This window comes from Leguminivora glycinivorella, chromosome 2 (assembly GCF_023078275.1).
Source record: "Leguminivora glycinivorella isolate SPB_JAAS2020 chromosome 2, LegGlyc_1.1, whole genome shotgun sequence".
NCBI lineage: Eukaryota > Metazoa > Arthropoda > Insecta > Lepidoptera > Tortricidae > Leguminivora > Leguminivora glycinivorella.
In genome coordinates, this window is record NC_062972.1 from 27,862,269 (window position 1) to 27,881,532 (window position 19,264).

General features: G+C 38.3%; 1 protein-coding gene across 5 annotated transcripts; it reads right to left on the reverse strand.

Annotated features, from left to right (window-relative positions):
* Positions 1-1,028: 1,028 nt before the first annotated feature.
* Positions 1,029-12,809, reverse strand: LOC125241353. Of its 5 annotated transcripts, none has more exons than XM_048149804.1 (7): positions 12,640-12,809; positions 11,654-12,197; positions 10,402-10,673; positions 8,617-8,783; positions 4,205-4,306; positions 3,358-3,477; positions 1,029-1,846 (listed from the first exon to the last, which is right to left on the reverse strand). In XM_048149804.1, exons 1-7 carry the CDS (start codon positions 12,667-12,669, stop codon positions 1,636-1,638), a joined length of 1,446 nt encoding a protein of 481 aa, XP_048005761.1. In that variant the 5' UTR covers positions 12,670-12,809; the 3' UTR covers positions 1,029-1,635. The 5 variants fall into 5 exon arrangements, with proteins under 5 accessions (XP_048005761.1, XP_048005776.1, XP_048005753.1 ...); XM_048149819.1 differs by having other exon boundaries at positions 12,593-12,793; XM_048149796.1 differs by having other exon boundaries at positions 12,588-12,793.
* Between the last annotated feature and the right edge of the window lie 6,455 nt (positions 12,810-19,264).

Below are 19,264 nucleotides of genomic sequence, written 5' to 3' on the forward strand. Positions count from 1 at the left end.
TACTTCCTTTATAGGCCTGGGCTTGTATGCCTGTTTAATAAAATACAAACTAACACAATTAGTGATTTTACAAAAAAAACACTAGTCTTAGTTTATATTTTATTATAGCCACCTGATTGTCGGTTTTTCGGCAGCCAGAAAATGTTTCGACCGACATAAGTACACCCCGCCTTGCCATACTTCCTACCACTAGTATAAAAGAGTATCTATGTCTAAGAGATATGACTGGAGATATACTCGGAAATAATTTATTTGTACACACATTTCTCGTCTATATCTTCACTCAAAAACTTATTACATTACTGGATACGAATGTAAAATCATATGGTAATTTTACACAATTTGAGTATATCAATAATCGGTAAAGGAGAATCAATTTTTTGCCTGGTATTTTATAGAGAAGACACACTACATATTTGTACTCTTTAAATCTTTTAGCACAGATCAGTGGCAGTGAATACAAAATCTTATGTCAATATCATAAGATTTGCAATATTTCGATAATGATCAGAGCTGAAAAATAAAAAGTAGTATCAGATGAAGTATGCCTAGTTTTTTTTCACAGCTTAACATAATTAATTAGTTGGGATTGTTCTTTAACCGTTCTAGTCCCATGTCCCAAAGATTGGGAATGTTAAAACTTCAAAGATCCAGCAGGGGCTACTGACTTTTCATACAAATTTAATTTGTATGAATCGTGGGACTAAGACATAACTTTAGGTAGGTATATGTATTTGGGACTAGAGGGGAGAAATTATGAAATTGTATGACTGAAACATCATTGGAAATTGAGTATTGCATAATTAAAAACGCACGAAAAAAAAATCTATAAGATCTATACGACAAATCTAAAATAACACATTTTTATCCTATTGTTCCAATTATAAAAATATATATTCCTAAGATTTATAGTTGTGTTACACCTAAGTGTAATCAGTTATTTTGAGCAAGACACGTAGCTAGTTTTCATTATATGTATGCTACGATTTTATATTCCATATACTAAAATGAGAAATAAAATAATTATATTGGAGTTTTTGAACATTTTTTTTAGTATTCGGAATACAAAAACAACGTTTATAAAATGGCTTACAGTATACGAGGTTTTTGGTTTTTTATGTGTAGCTTCGTTTTGATGTTTACCGAAAGGAAGACGTACCTAATTACTGGCAAATTATAATAACTTAATACGGTAAATTTTAATCGAAATTTCAATAGATTTTCTGATAAGTGGCCTTTACTGTTTTAGGCATGAAAATCATATGTAAAGATTGCTAAGTAATAAATAATGGAGTGACGTAACGGTTCGCATTAATTGTAAAAACCGCCGTACATCAAAACAAAGCTACTACTTGAGAGGCTAAAACCAACATGCTCGCAGAGTTCTACAACAAATCTCATTCTGTTTTTTATGGTGATTTTGGTGTCACGCGGACCGATCCGCACGACCAATTTGTTTGAAGGTGACGTTGTCGTTCGCTTTACTCTAAAACGCCCCCTGAACTTTAAACATGTTAGTCCGGTGCGGATCGTTCCGCGTGACACTAAAAACAGTTTTAAAGATGCCTACTGCAGCTTTCTCACTTTATATCTATCTACGCGCGTCGGCTTCGGTCTCAAGAAAATATTAGTTAGCTAACTATCATGCCTAAGGAACTGTTCGAGCGTGGGTCCGTTCCTCCCCAGCGGGTCCCTGGGGAACATGATCATGTCCTGCACCCACGTGAAGGGCAGCACGCGCTGCTCGATGGTCTTGCGCCAGCGCGGGTGCTCCAGCGCCACGTCGCGGTAGTTGTCGCCGGACACGATCACGCCGTCTACCGCCGCCGCGTATTGTACTATGTACCTGCAAGGATATTGGATACATCATCATCCTCTTTGCGCTATCCCGGCATTTTCCACGGCTCATGGGAGCCTGGGGTCCGCTTTGACAACTAATCCCAAGATTTGGCGTAGGCACTAGTTTTTACGAAAGCGACTGCCATCTGACCTTTCAATCCGAAGGGTAAACTGGACCTTATTGGAATTAGTCCGGTTTCCTCACGATATTTTCCTTCACCGAAAAGCGACTGGCAAATATCAAATGACATTTCGCACATAAATTCCGAAAAACTCATTGGTGCGAGCCGGGGTTCGAACCCGCGACCTCCAGAACGAAAGATATTGGATACATATTAATAAAAATAATAAACAGGTGACTTTTAAACCCGACTGTGGTTATTCACACTAGCTAGTCACTACAAAATTACTCGCAGTAAGTAGTACACACTTAAATCTTCTTCAGTTATTTCCAGCGGTGAAAACCAGCAAATCGCCGGCAATGCGAAAAAAATTGAGAATTGATGTCCTTGTGAATTTCTACTGCCACTTCGTTACCAGGCCCCGTAGCCGAATGGCATTTCTCCGACGCCAAACGAAAGCGATACGCCGCTGGCTCTGTCGCGCCAATACGCAAAAAATTGAGATAGATTCTACTGCCAGCTTCGTTTCGTGAGCGATTGTGCCAGGCTAGCCAATGACAGTCACTAGGCTAGCACTTGTTATAGAAACCTGTTTTTGGCTCGTGGTTCACGACTAGTTCGTTAGTTCTTCGGAACTTAGTAATTATACCTAACATTTGTTACTTGAATTCAGATTTCTTTTTCCTACTTCCCAGTTGTAACAACTGGAGTAAAGTAAACTACATCATAGCCCTGACAATTAAATTTACTAGTATCTTTATATTATACGACCATGTAATGGTAAGAGACAAATTAAGACTTTTTGCTGGGAATCAACACAATGTTAATCCAAGAACCAACGTTCGTTCTTCTTACATGTAAATAATAACAAAGAGGATCGAGTATTAAAGAGAGTTACTGTCAAAGTAAAATGTGTAATCACAGTGCATATACTGCCATCTCTCGACACAGGCTTAAAACTTTTGAACCTCAGTCACACCTCGGACACTGGCGATCAAATATATGAAAGAGGCGCGTTCCTAGCACACAGTCTAAGCTCGTGTAAGTGAACGCGTACTATGCTTGTATGAGTGAAATATGACAGGTCGACTGTTCGCGTTTCTGACAGGCGGTAACTGTGAGGTAACCGAGAGGGGGTGGGCGGCACTTTAAGCGGGGAGCGGGAGTGGCCATACTGTACGATAGTAATCTTTATTATACTGTGCCTCAGTTTTGACAATTTGGCCCATATTCTTAGCTTGATATGTTTTAAAATGTCAAATATTAATATTAGCGCCATCTAGCTGAGCGTACCCCAAAGGTGTATCGCCATCTAGCTCACCGTTCCTTTTTCTGTATGGTTTTATCGGTCTATACGAAGTTATATAGGTCTTTGATAATAATTAGACTAAAGTACCTGTCGTCGTAGGAGGCAATGGTCTTGCCCTGCAGCTCGCGCGAGGGCGTGTACACGACGAGCCCGCTGCGCTCCATCGCGTCCAGCAACCGCGGCTCTGTGCTTTTGCCGAATTTACATCTGAAACATATGTTATACTAATTATTTACAAAATAATAATAAACTAGTACAGATTGTTTCACGAACGCTGGCACGAATGGAATGAACAAAATTTGTACTGGATGAGTGACACCTGTATCAACATCGTCACTACTTTAAAAAAAACTTGTATCTTCGTCTGTCAATGAAAATAAAATTGTAGTATGTATGGAATGCATATAGACTTACTGCGTTTTAACTTTGAGAAGCAGCGTGAGATACGAGATTTTTTAAAAGTAGTGACGATATACAGTTCTAACTGTCAAGAGCTACCATTTTATTGGTTAATCTGTCACACACATGCATATTTTCATTCACTAATTCTTTCCATTCATGACAGCTTTTGCAAATAGACCTTCGAAATTGAAGTGTAACGAGTGACTCGAAAAGTGGAAGCTTCATCGTTGCGAGGGTTCAAGGCACGACAGTTTGACAGATTCTGCCCCTCAAGTTAAATAGGAACAAATTGAGGAAAACTTTAGGTAACGGTAATAAAATAAACATATCTAAGAAAATCAAACCTACTTTATATCAGCAGGAATAAATGTTAAGGTCAGAGTAAAATTTAGTAATGATACAAAAGTGCTGTCCAATCAATACGAATTAAGTACTAAAACTTTGTACATGGATATCATACTTCATACCGTATACATTTTTTGGCATTTATTCTGTGTCGGACTGTAACTAAGCTGATGAATGATGTACTCACCTAAACCTTGGCACGAAGGCCCTAACTTCGTGACCGCGATTCACAAAGTAGTCTATGCAGATCTTTAAACCCTTCACTGAGAATTCTCTGCCTCTGCCGTGCCTGAAACAGATGCCCTAAAGTTAGTGTACAATTTTACTAACACCACTAGAGGATATCACGCAAAACTCTAGTGTGCCCTTTGATGCATCAATATCGTAGTGAAAAGTTGTCAACAAACTGAATAAATATGTGAGAGTGCTGCACTCTAGTTACAAAACATTGCAATAGTACTTCCTTTTGGAAAAATCATATTTGTATATTACAGAAGTGTCTGGGTCACACATTTGTTTCATTTTTGACACAGGTTAAATAAGTTAGTTACTTTTATGATTCAGATTTTCTGATGATTTATAATGAGAACATATTTAAAATATATACTTACAACTAATTTCATCGTCGCAACAACATGACAACATAACAAGATATTAGGTAAGTAGTTATTAATTTAATTTAATTTAATCATCTCGACTAAACGTTTGACTAGTTTTGCATTTTTATAATATAGGTATGTCTTCAATTACATGTTTGTGAAGATGCTTTTTAAACGAGTTAAACGAGTCGATTAACTAAAGCATTGTAGATTGCCACTTTTTGTTTTTTGGGTATATATTTAACGGTATTACGAAGAGAACCTCGCAGTGTTACTAATTTCTTTTTTATATTATCTATATGTATATTCCAGGTTAGGAGAGTATCCATGTAAAGACCTAGATATTTATCGTGAGTTTTTTGTATCAAGGAGACGTTATTAATTGTTAAAGGGGAATGTGTAGGAATATGTTTGTTTTTGGCTTTAAAAATTACATAGCAAGTTTTAGAAATATTAATAGTCAACAAGTTACATTGGAGCCATTCGTAGAGGATATCTAGATCATGTTGAGCTCTAGCAATAATGTCATGTATAGATGAACCAAAATAAAATAGACAGGTGTCATCGGCGTAAAGAGTGATGTGGCCATTTAAACCCAGTTCATACACATTGTTAATATAAGCTAGGAATAGCAGGGGACCCAAGATTGACCCCTGCGGAATACCACATGTTACGGGAAGTGGATCACTAGTGTAATTAGATCCTTCAATTTGAACTACTTGTGACCTGTTTGTCAGATAGGATTTGAACATTTGCAGAGCTGTCCCGGTTATGCCAATGACTTCTAGTTTTTTAAGGAGTAAGGTGTGACTAACAGTGTCAAAAGCTTTTTTGAGATCTATAAAAATGCCCAGAACTATATTTTTGCGGTCTATGTTATGTTTTATTTTGGTAATGAGATCAACAGTTGCTGTGAGTGTATTACTTTGGGGTCGAAATCCGTATTGTCCCTTAAACAGAAAACTGAAGGAATCAAAGTATTTGTTTAATCGCGTATACAATATTTTTTCCAGTATTTTAGACATCACCGGTACAGAGATAGGTCTGTAGTTACCGGGGTCAGTTTTTAATCCTGACTTGTATATAGGAGTGACTTTCGCTACTTTTAATGTATCAGGAAACACACCAATTCGTAAAAGATTATTAAAACAGAGCGTTAGTTTGGTCACTATTAAGGACTGCAGGCATTTGATAACTTTTGTACTTATTCCGTCTAAGCCGGTACTGGTATTAGAGTCAAGGTTATTGATAATATTTAGGATTTCTTCTTCAGAGCATGATTCAAAGTTAGTCATTTTAGTATTAGGAAGATTATTTTTTGGTAAAGCATACATATGGTTATCGTGATATTCTGTAGGTATATCTGCAGCTAAACGTGACCCTATCGTTGAAAAGTAAGTATTGAATGTTTGACAGATATCATATGGCTTACAAATTTCGTTGGAATCAATGATTAATTTAGAAATTGCGCTGTTTTGTTTGATTTTATTGTTAGTTAATGTGTTCAGTAGATCCCACATTTTATTTGGTTTGTTGTTACATTTTTCAAATTGTTTGTAGTAGTATGATTTTTTTGTGTCCTGTATTAGTTTAGCAACTTCGTTTCGTTTTGCTCGAAATTCTTCTTCCAAGATAGGATCATCCGGGTTTTTCTTTAGCTTAGTCCATAGCAAATTTCTGTTGTCTATTTCCGTGATTATTTCCTTATTTATCCAGTCTTTTTGAGGTGGATTGAGAATTTTGGTTTTAACTGTTAGGTTTTCTTTAGTAATTTGTTTTATCTTCTCTTCCAATTTAGGGAAATTATCGACTTCGTGCATCCCCGTCCTTTCTAGTGAATTGAATAGGTTTTCATAGTTTATTGCTTCGTATTGTAAGTGTATTTTTGGAGGCGGTTTCACTTTCTTGATCTCTAAATAAATCTGTTTATGGTCAGATAATGACGTGTTAATTGTTATCATGTGGAAGTAATCGTTTTTTAAATTTGTGCTGACATGGTCTAAGATAGATTTTTTTTGCGATCCCTCTCTTGTACAGTATTTTTGATTTATTTTATTTAGGATTTTGTGACCCGATTCCTTTAAGAGTGTGTTATATTGTGTCGTTTTTCTGTCTTTTGTCAGAAGGTCGATATTGAAATCACCGAAGACAATTGCTCTATTTCTGCGTTCTAGTTGTGCTCCATATACTTCAAGAAAATTAGTAAAATCTGTATGTCCTGGATTGTACACAACGCCTACCTCCAAAGCATAGTTCTCCAATTTTATCCATAGGTAGTTATTTCCTCCTGTGTACGTAGATTCTGACAAAGTGTGTTTTAGGTTATTGTGCACGTAGGCTGACACGCCACCTCCCCCAGTATCTGTCCTATAGTTGTAGTAATGTGTGTAGTTAGGGAGTTGGTATTGTGAGGCTTGCGCTTCGGTGCGAAACCAAGTTTCCGTTAATAAGATAAGTTGAACAGTTTTTGGAATTGCTTGTAGGGTACACTTTACTTCATCGAATATTCCCTTTTTGCGTATGCTTCGAGAGTTAAGGTATAGAAAAGTGAGGCGTGATTTATTATTTTTTGGGAAGTTCTCGAAGTTATCCAGAATTCCATAAGTATTTGTGGTGTCAGCTTTATGGTCAAGGTTTATGGATTGTAGTTTTTTGGAGCATTTTTAATAATTTTTGGCATCCCGTTAATATATTTTATAGTCAGGTCTCTTTCACCATCACGCAATTCATCTTTCACCCTCTTGAGATAGCTTTGTTGAGCAGGAGTTTGGTCAGAGAAGATCTTAAAACCGTCTGGCAGATTTTGTTTTTTTGCGGAGCAATGTCTTGGCGTGCCTAGGCGCTTCAAAGCATATTTTGATATTTCGAGTCTTTCCAGGTCGATATTTGCCAATTCTAAAAATCTTGATAGGCTTTGGAACATCTGGGTCAATCGAAGCGATTATGCTGGTTACATCGTTTTCTTCTTGGGACAAACGCTCTTCTGCCCTGGTTGAACTTTTTTCTTCTAATCCCATAAGTATAATATTTTTCTCCCTATTTTTACGCTCCTGCACCTCTTGTATTATTTGCTCCCCGTGGTGTAACGGGTTTTCAGTGTCAGCTTGTGTATTTTGAGAAGTATTTTTGATGTTGTTAACGTCTGATTCAAGAGATTTGAGTTTTTCTTCGCCTTTGGATATTGAGTCTTGTAACATGTTTATTTGTGTATTTATTTTCTTCTGTTCCGTTAAAACATTAGTAGATGACAGTTTAATCTCACTAATTTGCTTAACAACTCCATTCACATTCTCTTCGATTTTTTTTATTGATTGTTCATTTGAGAATTTCATATCTGTGAGCTGAGTTTTAATATCCGATATATTTTCTTGCATCTGATTTATTATTACTTGGTTCGAGTTTATGTACGTTTCTAATAATGAACTGACACGAGACATCTCAATTCGTATCTGCTTTACATCCTCAGAGCATTCTGTGCAATCACTATCAGATGGTTTTTTACGTTTGCGAAATGTGATTTGAGAATCTAAATTGGTGTTACATACTTTCGATAGATCGGGCTGTGATCCCCCTACTGGCATGACGGCACCAGCACCTGATGATAGATATGTGGTTTCTCTTGTCCGGGTTGGCGATCCCTGGCCTTCCATGTTTGTGACGCTGGTTGCTGTTGCAATGCGCGAGAAGAGTAAATAAGTAGATAATATTTGCCTGACGTGTCCTGCGTTTGTGAGAGCGAGATACAAACGCTGCGCGGTGGCACCTCGCGTAGAAGAGTTAAGATGTAAACAACCGACCCTTGTTACACAATTTACGACTTTAAGATAAACACTTAAGTATCGATTTTCAACGGCAGTGTATTAAATATTTTTCAAATAATTCTTGTACACGTCTGCTCGGTGCGACGACGGATAGCCAAAAAAATAAGCCATTTGTATAAATGTATCTCGAAAATAGTATATAAAATTACAAAGTCATGAAAATTTCAATAGTTACTTACTCCATGGCAACATTACTGCCATCTATGACTATGGTCCTAGGCCCAGACCTCTTTACATGTTTCTCCGGGTTATAGATATTGCTACCAACACTACTATTCGAGGGCCGTTTACCCTGGAACATCTCTTTGATGTATACATCTTCTGGTGTCTCCGCTATGCGAGGTACCTGGAACATTTTGTGGAAAATATAAGAAACTTTTACCTTTGGTGTTAAAGTGGGTTTCACAAAGATTATCACAAAAATCACATTATAACCATGGCAGCACTTTGGTAGACTGAAACTGTGAATGAACCTGGCATTGCTTAAAGTTTAGAAAACTTTAAAAATTACTCAATTTATTTCAATATAAATCTCATTGGAATCCTTTAGTCATAATATACTATTTATGTAACATTACAGGACAAATATTTCTTCTGATTTTTAGTCCAACCTATTAATACAATAATACATTCATGGGATTAGCTGCATGAATTTTGCTTGTTTTCGTCTTTTTAAGCTATTATTATTAAGAAGTCATCATGTTCTAATCCGGATTAGCTCATCAGCTGAAGTTAAACTGGCTTAAGGCTGATACAGACACATTGAGACCCAACTGCAACTCTTTATGTCTGCTTCAGATATCATTATATTATTATAAACGTAGTTAGTCATTTGTGAAGAGTAACAGAATAGCTGAACAATGTAAAAGAACATCAACAATACATTAATTTTGCAAAATGTTGTATTTAAGACCTTTAAATCTACTTTTTATAATAAAATACTTATATAAATTATGACATGACATGCCAATAAAATAATATAATATATAATACTTTTAGCTTCATTGACAGCAAAAAAGAAATGTTTTTCAGACAATATTAATTTCATATAATATATTATACACAATTACACATCATAATACAATATATAATAGATTAGATAGATAATAGTTATTTGTTATACAAGGGGGCAAAGTTGTATTTTAACGCCGAGTGTGGAATTGAAAAATGAGCAAGTGAAAGGATTCTATAGTTGAACCACGAGCGAAGCGAGAGAATAGAATCCTGAACTTGCGAGTTTTTTAACACACGAGAAGTGGTTCGGGGGCAATTGATAGAATCCTGAACTAGCGAGTGGTTCACAAAGAGTTTTTTTAACACACGAACACGAAAATACTGACTTTAAAACATCAAACTAAATCACATCCATCAATCTATTCAATATTTATGATTCAAAATCATCATTTATTGGTAAAATCTACCAGTTAGCTTAAGACATCAAGTTAAAATTTGTATGAAATTACTTTGCACTCTTGTGGATAAAATGCAATTTTGCTATCTGTTTTCGAATAGCAAAGTAAGCCTTTACCAGTTGGTGTGGTGAAAATATATTTGCACCCGAGTGTAACACAAAACTTTTCCCCTCACTATAGCGAGGAAACTACAACGCAAAAAATGCGTTTATCACTGCTTCCAGTAGTTCCACAGGTGGTAAATCATCTTTATTACTAGATTCACCTACTTTTATCAATTTTAAACCAGTTAATTTGACTTTATTCAAGGTCAAATTTAACCACTAGTGGATAAAATGCGTTTTTACCCGCTGGTATTAAAGGACAAAACACGTGTTTCCGAGCTAGTGAGGGGAAAAAATATAAAATGTGGTTTTCTATCAGAAAGATCCTTGAAGAAACAGGACCCTTATTTAATGGAATTCCACAAATATATAGTACATAAATTACATAGATTTAATACTTCTAGAAACAACTTGAATAATAATTGTCCATTTAGAACTTGTCACTTACCCTATCATTATCAAGGTTATTTTTCAAACCCATAGCTACATTACAGCCGCTGAAAATGTTCTGCGTAATCATCTTTAGGAGCTTGCCCTGGGACGAACTGTCCAGATTGGCTATCAAGCCGTTCAAACCTTTAGCGACCCTACGAATTGTTCTCTCCTCGGAAACTGTACTTTTGGGCCTCTCTATTACGGTTATTTGTGAGTCCCTACTAGTGCTCACGGATGTATTTGAAGACACTAATATGCAGTCACTATCAGTGACATTGATTATATCTATAAAAGAGGAAAAAAAAGGCATATTTCCAATTAAGATTTTTAACTACAAGTAATTAATACATAATGTTTTTCTACAAGATATGAGTAAAACACACTTTGAGGGTCAAGACTAATTTGGAAAGCATAACATTTATATGTATAAACCGAAAATAATGCACTACTGACAGAATTACAAATTGTAAATTTTAAATAAGTACACAACTGTAGTTCTAGTTGATATAAAATCTGTCATATCAAGGAATATATTTAATTTTACATTTATTTTATCACTCCTGATATTTCAGGATCTAACTAGGCCTAGTATTGATTCAGTTCATAAAACAATATAAAGAAAAATGCTTTTAAAAATGTAGTGATTTTGTCAATAAGTTATTGGATTAAGTTTACATTGACCTGCAAAGCCAATGTTCCTAGGTTTGAATTCTGGTTAGGGCATTTGTGTGATGTACATAGATAATTACTCCTAAGTCATGGCCTGTCATGGGTGTTTTCCATGTATTTAAGTATTTGTATATTATATAGATCTACTGTGACCAAGCACCCACAACACATTCTTGAGCTTACGTCAGTGTAAGACCGTTTTCACATTATCCGATCCGATATAGGATGTCGGAAGGAATTCAATAGAAAAAATCCAAGATGGCGCCTGTAATGTATGGGATATCGGTCCGACATCCGATATTGGATCGGATAATGTGAAAACACACTAAGAAAGTCTTATAACATTGTAATTTTGCAGATCTTCATTCTCTTTCTCTCAATTCAATCACATCATGACAGTGAAATTGCACATGCCTACCAGCTACCTAATTAGTTGGCGGGACATGGAATATTCTGAATAAGTACCTCTACAAGTTTTCCAAGACAAGAATGTAACTTAAGATATTATTTAAGTCTTGACATTGTTGGGTGCAGAAAGCAACAAATAAACAAATTTCTTACAATGATATTTACATTTTAAAAATGTCTCTCCTTACCTTTACTAGTACTACCCTGCACCTCTCCTGTGAGGTCTACCGTTATAAATTGTTTGTTGACAGGAATCCCACTTTCTATATCTGACGTTAAATTTGATACTTCACGGTTGAAGTTTTCTAATAGATCATTATTGTTTGTTGCATTTTTGATCGCAGACACATTTAAATCTGAAAAGTTTGTGCTTGTCCTCCCACCAAGAGGAGTAGAGCAATGTAGTGCACTACGCTTCTTCTGTGGAGTTGCAGTAGGCTCATTGTCTTGTATAACAATCACACTTGAGTTATAGTCCATTTTTTTAACCTTCGCCTGGACTGTTTCACTCAAGTCAACTGAAGATGACTTTCGCTTCCTATTATTATCTGTGGTGTCATCCAAATTGATAACCGAGTGGCTCTCGCGAAGCTGTTCAAACAACTGTTTGATTTTTTTGTTCTTTTTGGTCCATTTTCTTTTGGCCACATTCACTTGTTTCCTTGAACTCATTCTGGTTGAAGCACTTGCACGTAAACTTATGTTTGAAGATTTCGACGAAGTTGTCGAACTCTGGAATGCACAAATTTAATATTACTACACACTACAGAACAATCTTTATACACATAACTTCGACATCACTCGTAAGTACAACATGTAACAACCATTTGAAGTGCAATTGTAAAGGTAAAGCAAAAACAAAAAACTCTATTGGCACCAGATGTTATGAAACCATTTAAGTACTGTTAAACACCCAAAAGCGGACACAGACGTGATAAATAAGACAAAAAATAGGACCCTTTTTGAAACGCAGGTAACAAGCCACGGATGACACGTGTTTGCAAACAAAACCTGTAGGTACACATGTTAAAATAAAATATAATGTTAGTGAATAGGTATGTGTTTAGATGATCCTTGCCCGAAGCGACACACCATGCTTAATTAAACGTAAATTTTACCTACATTACCAAAACTTAAGTTGTGAAATGTTACACCATGAAAAACGTTAACTAACACTTTTGCGCGCAGGCTCGGGCTTCCCCATCTTGGCATTAGTTATATGCTTAGTTATCACTATGTTAAAATATTGAAGAAACTGAAATGAAGAGCTGAAATGCAATACGAACGTTGAAACCCAGTAAATAAATGTTTTCCTATAAAATCCAAGATGGCGGCCTGACTTACTTTTTTTAAGGAGTCTACACAATACATGTCAGACGTCCGGACCAGACTTTATTATGGCTCTACAGACCCCGGTTGTATAGTCTGTAGAGTTTAGGAAAGGAAATTTTAGTGAACTAAAAAAATGGTGCCTACGAAAACAATTTCTGTTAAATGTTCCCGTAGTCGGCAAGTAGTCGGATAATTTTTTAAGTCAATGTTAGTGATAAAATCGCACATAAAAATAAAATAAATAAATAATAAGTCAATATTGGGGACACCTTACACAGATCAACCTAGCCCCAAACCCCAAACTAAGCAAAGGTTGTACTATAGGCACAGAATACATATTAGTACAAGTACAGAAAGCGCTCTCCAAAAAAACCTGTTTAAAGAAATAACGACTCATGCCACGATACTATTAAGTTCAAATTCCGACCGCGCAACGCTAAATGCCTACAATTATATTAAAGTAGAAGTGCGCTCTCTTTCTATCGCGTAACTCGTACCTTTTCTGACGATATAGGGTTGTCTCCTTTTAAAAAATAATATAATCTTAATATTTAATTACTACCTTTTTTTATATTGCTCTACTTTAGCTCGAAAAAACCTAAGCCAGCGTCCACACTCATGAGACGCGTGTCTCGCGGCGCGCAACGGACGTCTCCGCCACGCCGCCAAATGTAATATCCTCGCGTCTTATGTCCTTCCTATACAAAATGTACTGAGGAGACGTTTTTTGAATTTCGCCGTGTCTTGCGTGGGCGATGTCGCGCGACCGTCGCCGTCGCGTCTCACACTTCCATATCGATAAGGTTTGATTTCGTATGCGTCGCATCGCCGTCGCGCGACCATCGCGCGACTGTCGCCCACGCAAGCCACGGCGTTACATTCAGGCGGCGTGGCGGAGACGTCCGTTGCGCGCCGCGAGATACGCGACGCCTAAGTGGGGACGCTGTCTAAGATATGTCAAACGCCGTGGCTTGCGTGGGCGACGGTCGTGCGACGGCGATGCGACGCATACGAAATCAAACCTTATCGATATGGAAGTATGAGACACGACGGCGACGGTCGCGCGACCGTCGCCCACGCAAGACACGGCGTTAGTGGTAAATTCGCGTACTAAGGCGTACTTACACTACTTACTTAGATAAGTATGTATATAGGTTATGTATGTAGGTTTATTTATTGCATTTGTGTATGTTTACTTTATAATAGTAGGTATCGACTTGTATTTACTTAATCATTACAATCTTATACTGGCTTTATGATCTTGTGCACCAAACTAACTATCTATGATTTGCCCAGTGGTTGACTGGTAGAGAATGCCTTAAGGCGTTAAGTCCGCCATTTGTACTTTTTATTGATAATTTGTGCAATAAAGTTTAAATAAAAAAATAAGTAAGTGTAAGTACCTACCTTAATTGAAACAGGCCTGATATTACCTACTCAAAGGCCTTGTATAATTCCGCCCTTTAGTTATTTTTGTAAACAAATGAGGTTTCGAATAGTACGATCACGATAGAATATTAATTCTGTGACAGCGGTCGAATCAGTAGGTACGTAGGTATACGACGAACAACTCTCACGCGTGCGTCACCGCTCGCCCGTGAGGCCCTACTGATTTGCCCCTCGCGAGTGGTAATACAGTTCGATACCTACACGTGCGAGTGGGACAGACCTGCACGGGTAGCATGGTCGCGCGATAGACAATAAAATAGCAGGCCGTCCCTATCGCACTATTAGTAAGTGCGATAGGGACGGCCAGATGTTTTTATCGCAAGCGCGGATCCAGCTTCGTGCCCAGGGGGGGGGGGGGTCACGTGGTAAAGGCCCAGGCCCCAGAGGGGGGTCACGTGGTCTATTTGTATGGCCAACCTAGGCTCCAGGGGGGGGGTGCATAGCTGGGCATTAACTCGTTAATCCGTTAATCGTTAATTAACGAAGTTAACATTTTGGTTAACGGATTAACTTTTAAGTTAACTTTAAAAAATGTTAACGTATTCGTTAACTCCGTTAAACTTCTTTGAGTCCGTTAATCGTTAATCCAGTTCCGCACGCGTCGAGTAAAACTTGCTCTGCCCGACGGGCAGTGCCCGTACTGTAAAAGCCCGGAGTACGGCGAAACCTAGGATTTTCCCGTAAATTCACAGTCTACAGACCAATTGGTGCCTTTAGATCACTTGTTCGAGACCTGCTAAAGTTTATTAGTCCTACTGCACCCTTCACTAACTGGGAAATAGAATGCAAATCATCATGACACACAAATTGCGCAACCGACGCATCAAGCCAAAGTTCGGCGGGCCGCGCTATCTACTAAGTTACCGTGTATCATAACTTCGATTAGAAGTGTCTCAATCCGAGGAACCCACGCACCATGACTACGACATGACCGCATGAACGACCCAATATCTACAGGTCACCAAAGTAAAACCTAGGATTTACCGAACCAACGTCGGTATAAGTCCAAAGAGGACAATATTTATTAACATTTCGCTTTTACCAATTGGCAGCTGAGATTTTGGCGAACTTCGGGCTTTTACAATAACATATAATTGGTAACTGATGCAACTAGCTACAGTAAAATATTTTTTTTATCTCGAGTAACGGATTATCGATTAACTTTAACTTCCGTTAAATTTGTTGAAATGTATCGCTTTAACGATTAACGAAGTTAACTTTTATAGTAACGGATTAGCGATTATCGAAGTTAACTATTTGATTAACGGTGCCCAGCTATGGGGGGGGGGGGGTCATGACCCCCATGACCCCACCCTGGATCTGCGCATGTTATCGGACTGGAATGAACTATGTCAACTCTTAGGCGCCATCTGTTATAGGGTAGCAAATTAATGTGAAAACGCGCTTACGTTTTCACATTGTACCGAACTTCCGCACCCACTCACTTATTTACTTACTTACTTGAATAAACATACTTACAACTAACCACCCTTTAAAAATACCCCGTAGATTTGGCCTTGTGATCGTCTAATGGTAGTAGAAGGACCCCTCGATATGAACCATAGCAACCCCAAACTCTTTAATGCGAAGTAGATACGACTATTGGACTCATATGATTAATTATAACTTAACCCACTAATTAAAACTCAGCATAATTTTGTGAAAATTACATTAACTTGGACGAATAGGCAAAAGACGTGGAGATTATGTTAACGCTAAATACGCCTGTGAAAAATGTGCGAGCAAAGTAACATTCGAACTTGAGCAGGAAAGTAAACTTACAGGCGCCAGACATTTTATTCATAATTTTGTTTTTTAAAAGGTAAATGATATAAAAAATATTTTTGTAAACATCGGCTACGCTCTAGTTTCGGATTCGGTTGCAGGACTGCCTTGCGATTCCGTCTGAATCCCTTAATCTCAATCAAACTGCTTATTGAGAGTCCTATGCTAAACCAATGAACTAACCCCCCTTTTATTTTGTTTCATTTTCCCTAGCTAAACCCCTCTTTTCCCCAATACTGCTAATAGACCATAACTTCTCGACCCTTTCACTGTTTCAACGATACACCGAGTAAGAAGCTTCCAATTGAAAACCCAAGAAAAGCAAGCTTAATCACTCCTCGGAGTTTTCGGCTTCCCATCAGTGGACGGCGCCCGCATGCCACTGGTCCCTAAACAACCCCAGCTAACACTCAAAGATCGCTGTCACACCAAAGAATCAGAAGTTGCTACCAAAATTACAAATTACACTTTGATAAATTAAAAAGTAATAACTCAAAGCTTTTTCACACTTCGATAATAAATATGATATTGAAGTTTCATTATACCAAGAATAAACACACAATATTATTTATAAAATACCTTCCAACGCCCAGTAATTTTAGATCTTGAATTTGATTTACTTTTACATAATTTATTTTTAGTTATTAGATAAGATAGGTTTTTATACAGAACTTTATTTATTTCCCTACCTATCGATGTGTGTGATTCTACCCTACTAGACAGAAAGTTCCCTACTCTAAAAACGATAAAAACTCTGTTCGTACTCACCATGGACCCAGAGTTTTAGGACATACGCGGTGTATACCTAATCTGACTACGCTAGAGTTCAGCAGACTAGACTGAAGAAAGCAAACCCTATAAGTCTGTGTATTTATCCCCCCCCCCCCCCCCCCCCCCCCCCGATGCAGGCGTCCGTGGACAGGGAGGCAATCGGGTAGGATAGTTCCCTATCGTGTATATGATACATACTTATGACAATAAATATACAAGGCCTTCAAATACTGCAGCTTCGAGCGAGCATGGATTACTCCAAATGACACATATAATGTCCTCGCTCTAGGCTAACAGCTGGGCATTGAAGAACCAGGGAGGGAGAGATTTTTCATTTTTCTATGTTGGTAAAGAGAAAAATGCCAATTTAACCCTCTGTATTGGTAAAACTACGGACCTCCTTGCATCAATAGTTTAACAGCCGCTAGGTTAATCGATGCAAGGCTAAACAAACTGTCTGTCTGGGCAGCGATCTGGCTTTATAATTAAATATTCTTCACTTAATTTGAACTGATTAGGTATTATTTACTTTAACCATTAAATTTGATTATCACAATAACATTGAAACTGACAAGAAGAACCGAATCGTTAGCGGCTCACTTCACTCACATAAACTCCAACTCAATAGCACAAGACAATAAACCTGCACCACCGAATCGGAATCTACCATCCAAAATCAGGCTCTGAAAAGAACATATGTTCCCCACAAAACCAAACGATAGACGGCATGAATAAAATAAACACTCACTAACTTTCAATACTTCTAGTAAAACATAACTTAAACTTAGCAGAAATCACTACCCATTAGTACCAGAGCTAAACAACTCTAAGCACTTGTCCCAAATGCTGACTTTACGAGAATAAAACATAGATTTTATTCACAATAAAATCAAACACTTAGAAATTTGGGCAGAGGTTCCCCACTATTTAAAACAATTTACACTTTAAGCCAGGGTCGACTGTCGGTCCTCGATGCTCGAAAATTAATGAATAAAATTTTTTTTTTTAATTGGAATTTCTTTGAGTCGGGCGGGTTAAGCGCCCTTTACTCGTTATAGGACGGGGCGCCTATACACCCGAGTGTATAGGGCTAAGACCACGAGGTCGTCGGCCTCGAGGTCCGGAACTTAAAAACTAGCTTAATCTAATTTACATTTTACAATAAGCCTGGACGGCGGAATTAAGTCTGGACGGCGGAATTAAATCTGGACGGTGGAATTAAGTCTGGACGACTTTTTGAACACATTACACAAAACAATTCAGACACTAAAACTAACACAAAACAGATATACACTAAACACAGAACAGATATACACTTATAAGAATGGGGGGAAGAGGGAGCTAAAGTTGCATGTGACAGAGACCAAGTGCTCTGTTCGACCATGCAAGGACAGTAGCACCCTCAATCATCCAGAATATAAGGCAAAAGCACACGAGAACAAACGAGAGCCAAGTAGAGTTGCATGTCAGGGAGTAAAACTCAACCTCGGCCATGCAAGGACACTACTGTACTCACGCTAGACTTAATAGGATAGAGGAAGAAAACAAGAAGGAGAGAGAGTTAGAGTTGCATCTGAAGCATGGGACACTGAAGCTAGGAACGCCCTTATATCAGACGCAAAACATCCAGAGAGCCACATCGGACGTCCGTGCGCTCAACCCGTCCACGTCCGAATAGAGTTACACTTCCAGATTCCCGTCCGCGGTCGATTCAGACATCCGCGTAACACAATAGAGTTCACTTTTACACAGAGAACACAAATAATACAGAAAATTATTTTCATAAAAATAACACAAGGCACAAGAACTTAACTAATTGAGTCACTGTCTCTTGGAAAACACTAATGACCGGCACCGCGATGACGCATAAACTAGGCAAGGGCCGCAGGAATAAGACGCACTTAGGATTTCGGAATTCACTGATACACTTGGCAGAGGATCGCTGAGCAGCTAGGGCCGTCACGTGGCCCGGCAAACTCGCGTCGAGGCTGGGTGGTGGCGCGACCTGCGCGCGCACCAGTTGAGTTGAACATTTGTCGAAGCCCGGCAAACTCGCGTCTAGGCTCAGGAGGTTGTGGTGGTGAGTGATGGTAGGAGACATGGCGTGGCCTGCGCGCGCACACAAAGCTGGGGAGAGAGCAGCGAACAGCGCGCCGCGCTCGGGTGCCCGCACAACCGCTAACGGCCGCGCAAGCCCCTAACGGGCGCGCAGATAGTTTCCTGGAGCGGCAACGGCAGGCGCGTGTGCTCCGTTCGGCGACGGGAGGCGGAATGATAATGAATAAAATAACGCTCCCGGAGCTATTTAAAGGCACGGATCTGGATATTTTTCTGGACATTTCTTCCTGGTAATGGACTCGCACCTGGCAGGTGCAGAATCTTTGTGTATACCTAATTTACATAGCGAATCGTTCGGTATTAAATCGTAATACGTTCACTTTAAAGTTTACATTTCGTAGTAA

Excerpts from the sequence above, each read along its gene's own strand:
- LOC125241353 (XM_048149796.1), bottom strand. The coding sequence starts at position 12,677 with ATGCCAAGATGGGGAAGCCCGAGCCTGCGCGCAAAAGTGTTAGTTAAC. Across the intron at positions 12,198-12,587 it reads ACAACTTAAGTTTTGGTAAT|AGTTCGACAACTTCGTCGAA; the intron begins GTAGGTAAAATT and ends TGTGCATTCCAG. Across the intron at positions 1,847-3,357 it reads ATTGCCTCCTACGACGACAG|GTACATAGTACAATACGCGG; the intron begins GTACTTTAGTCT and ends ATATCCTTGCAG.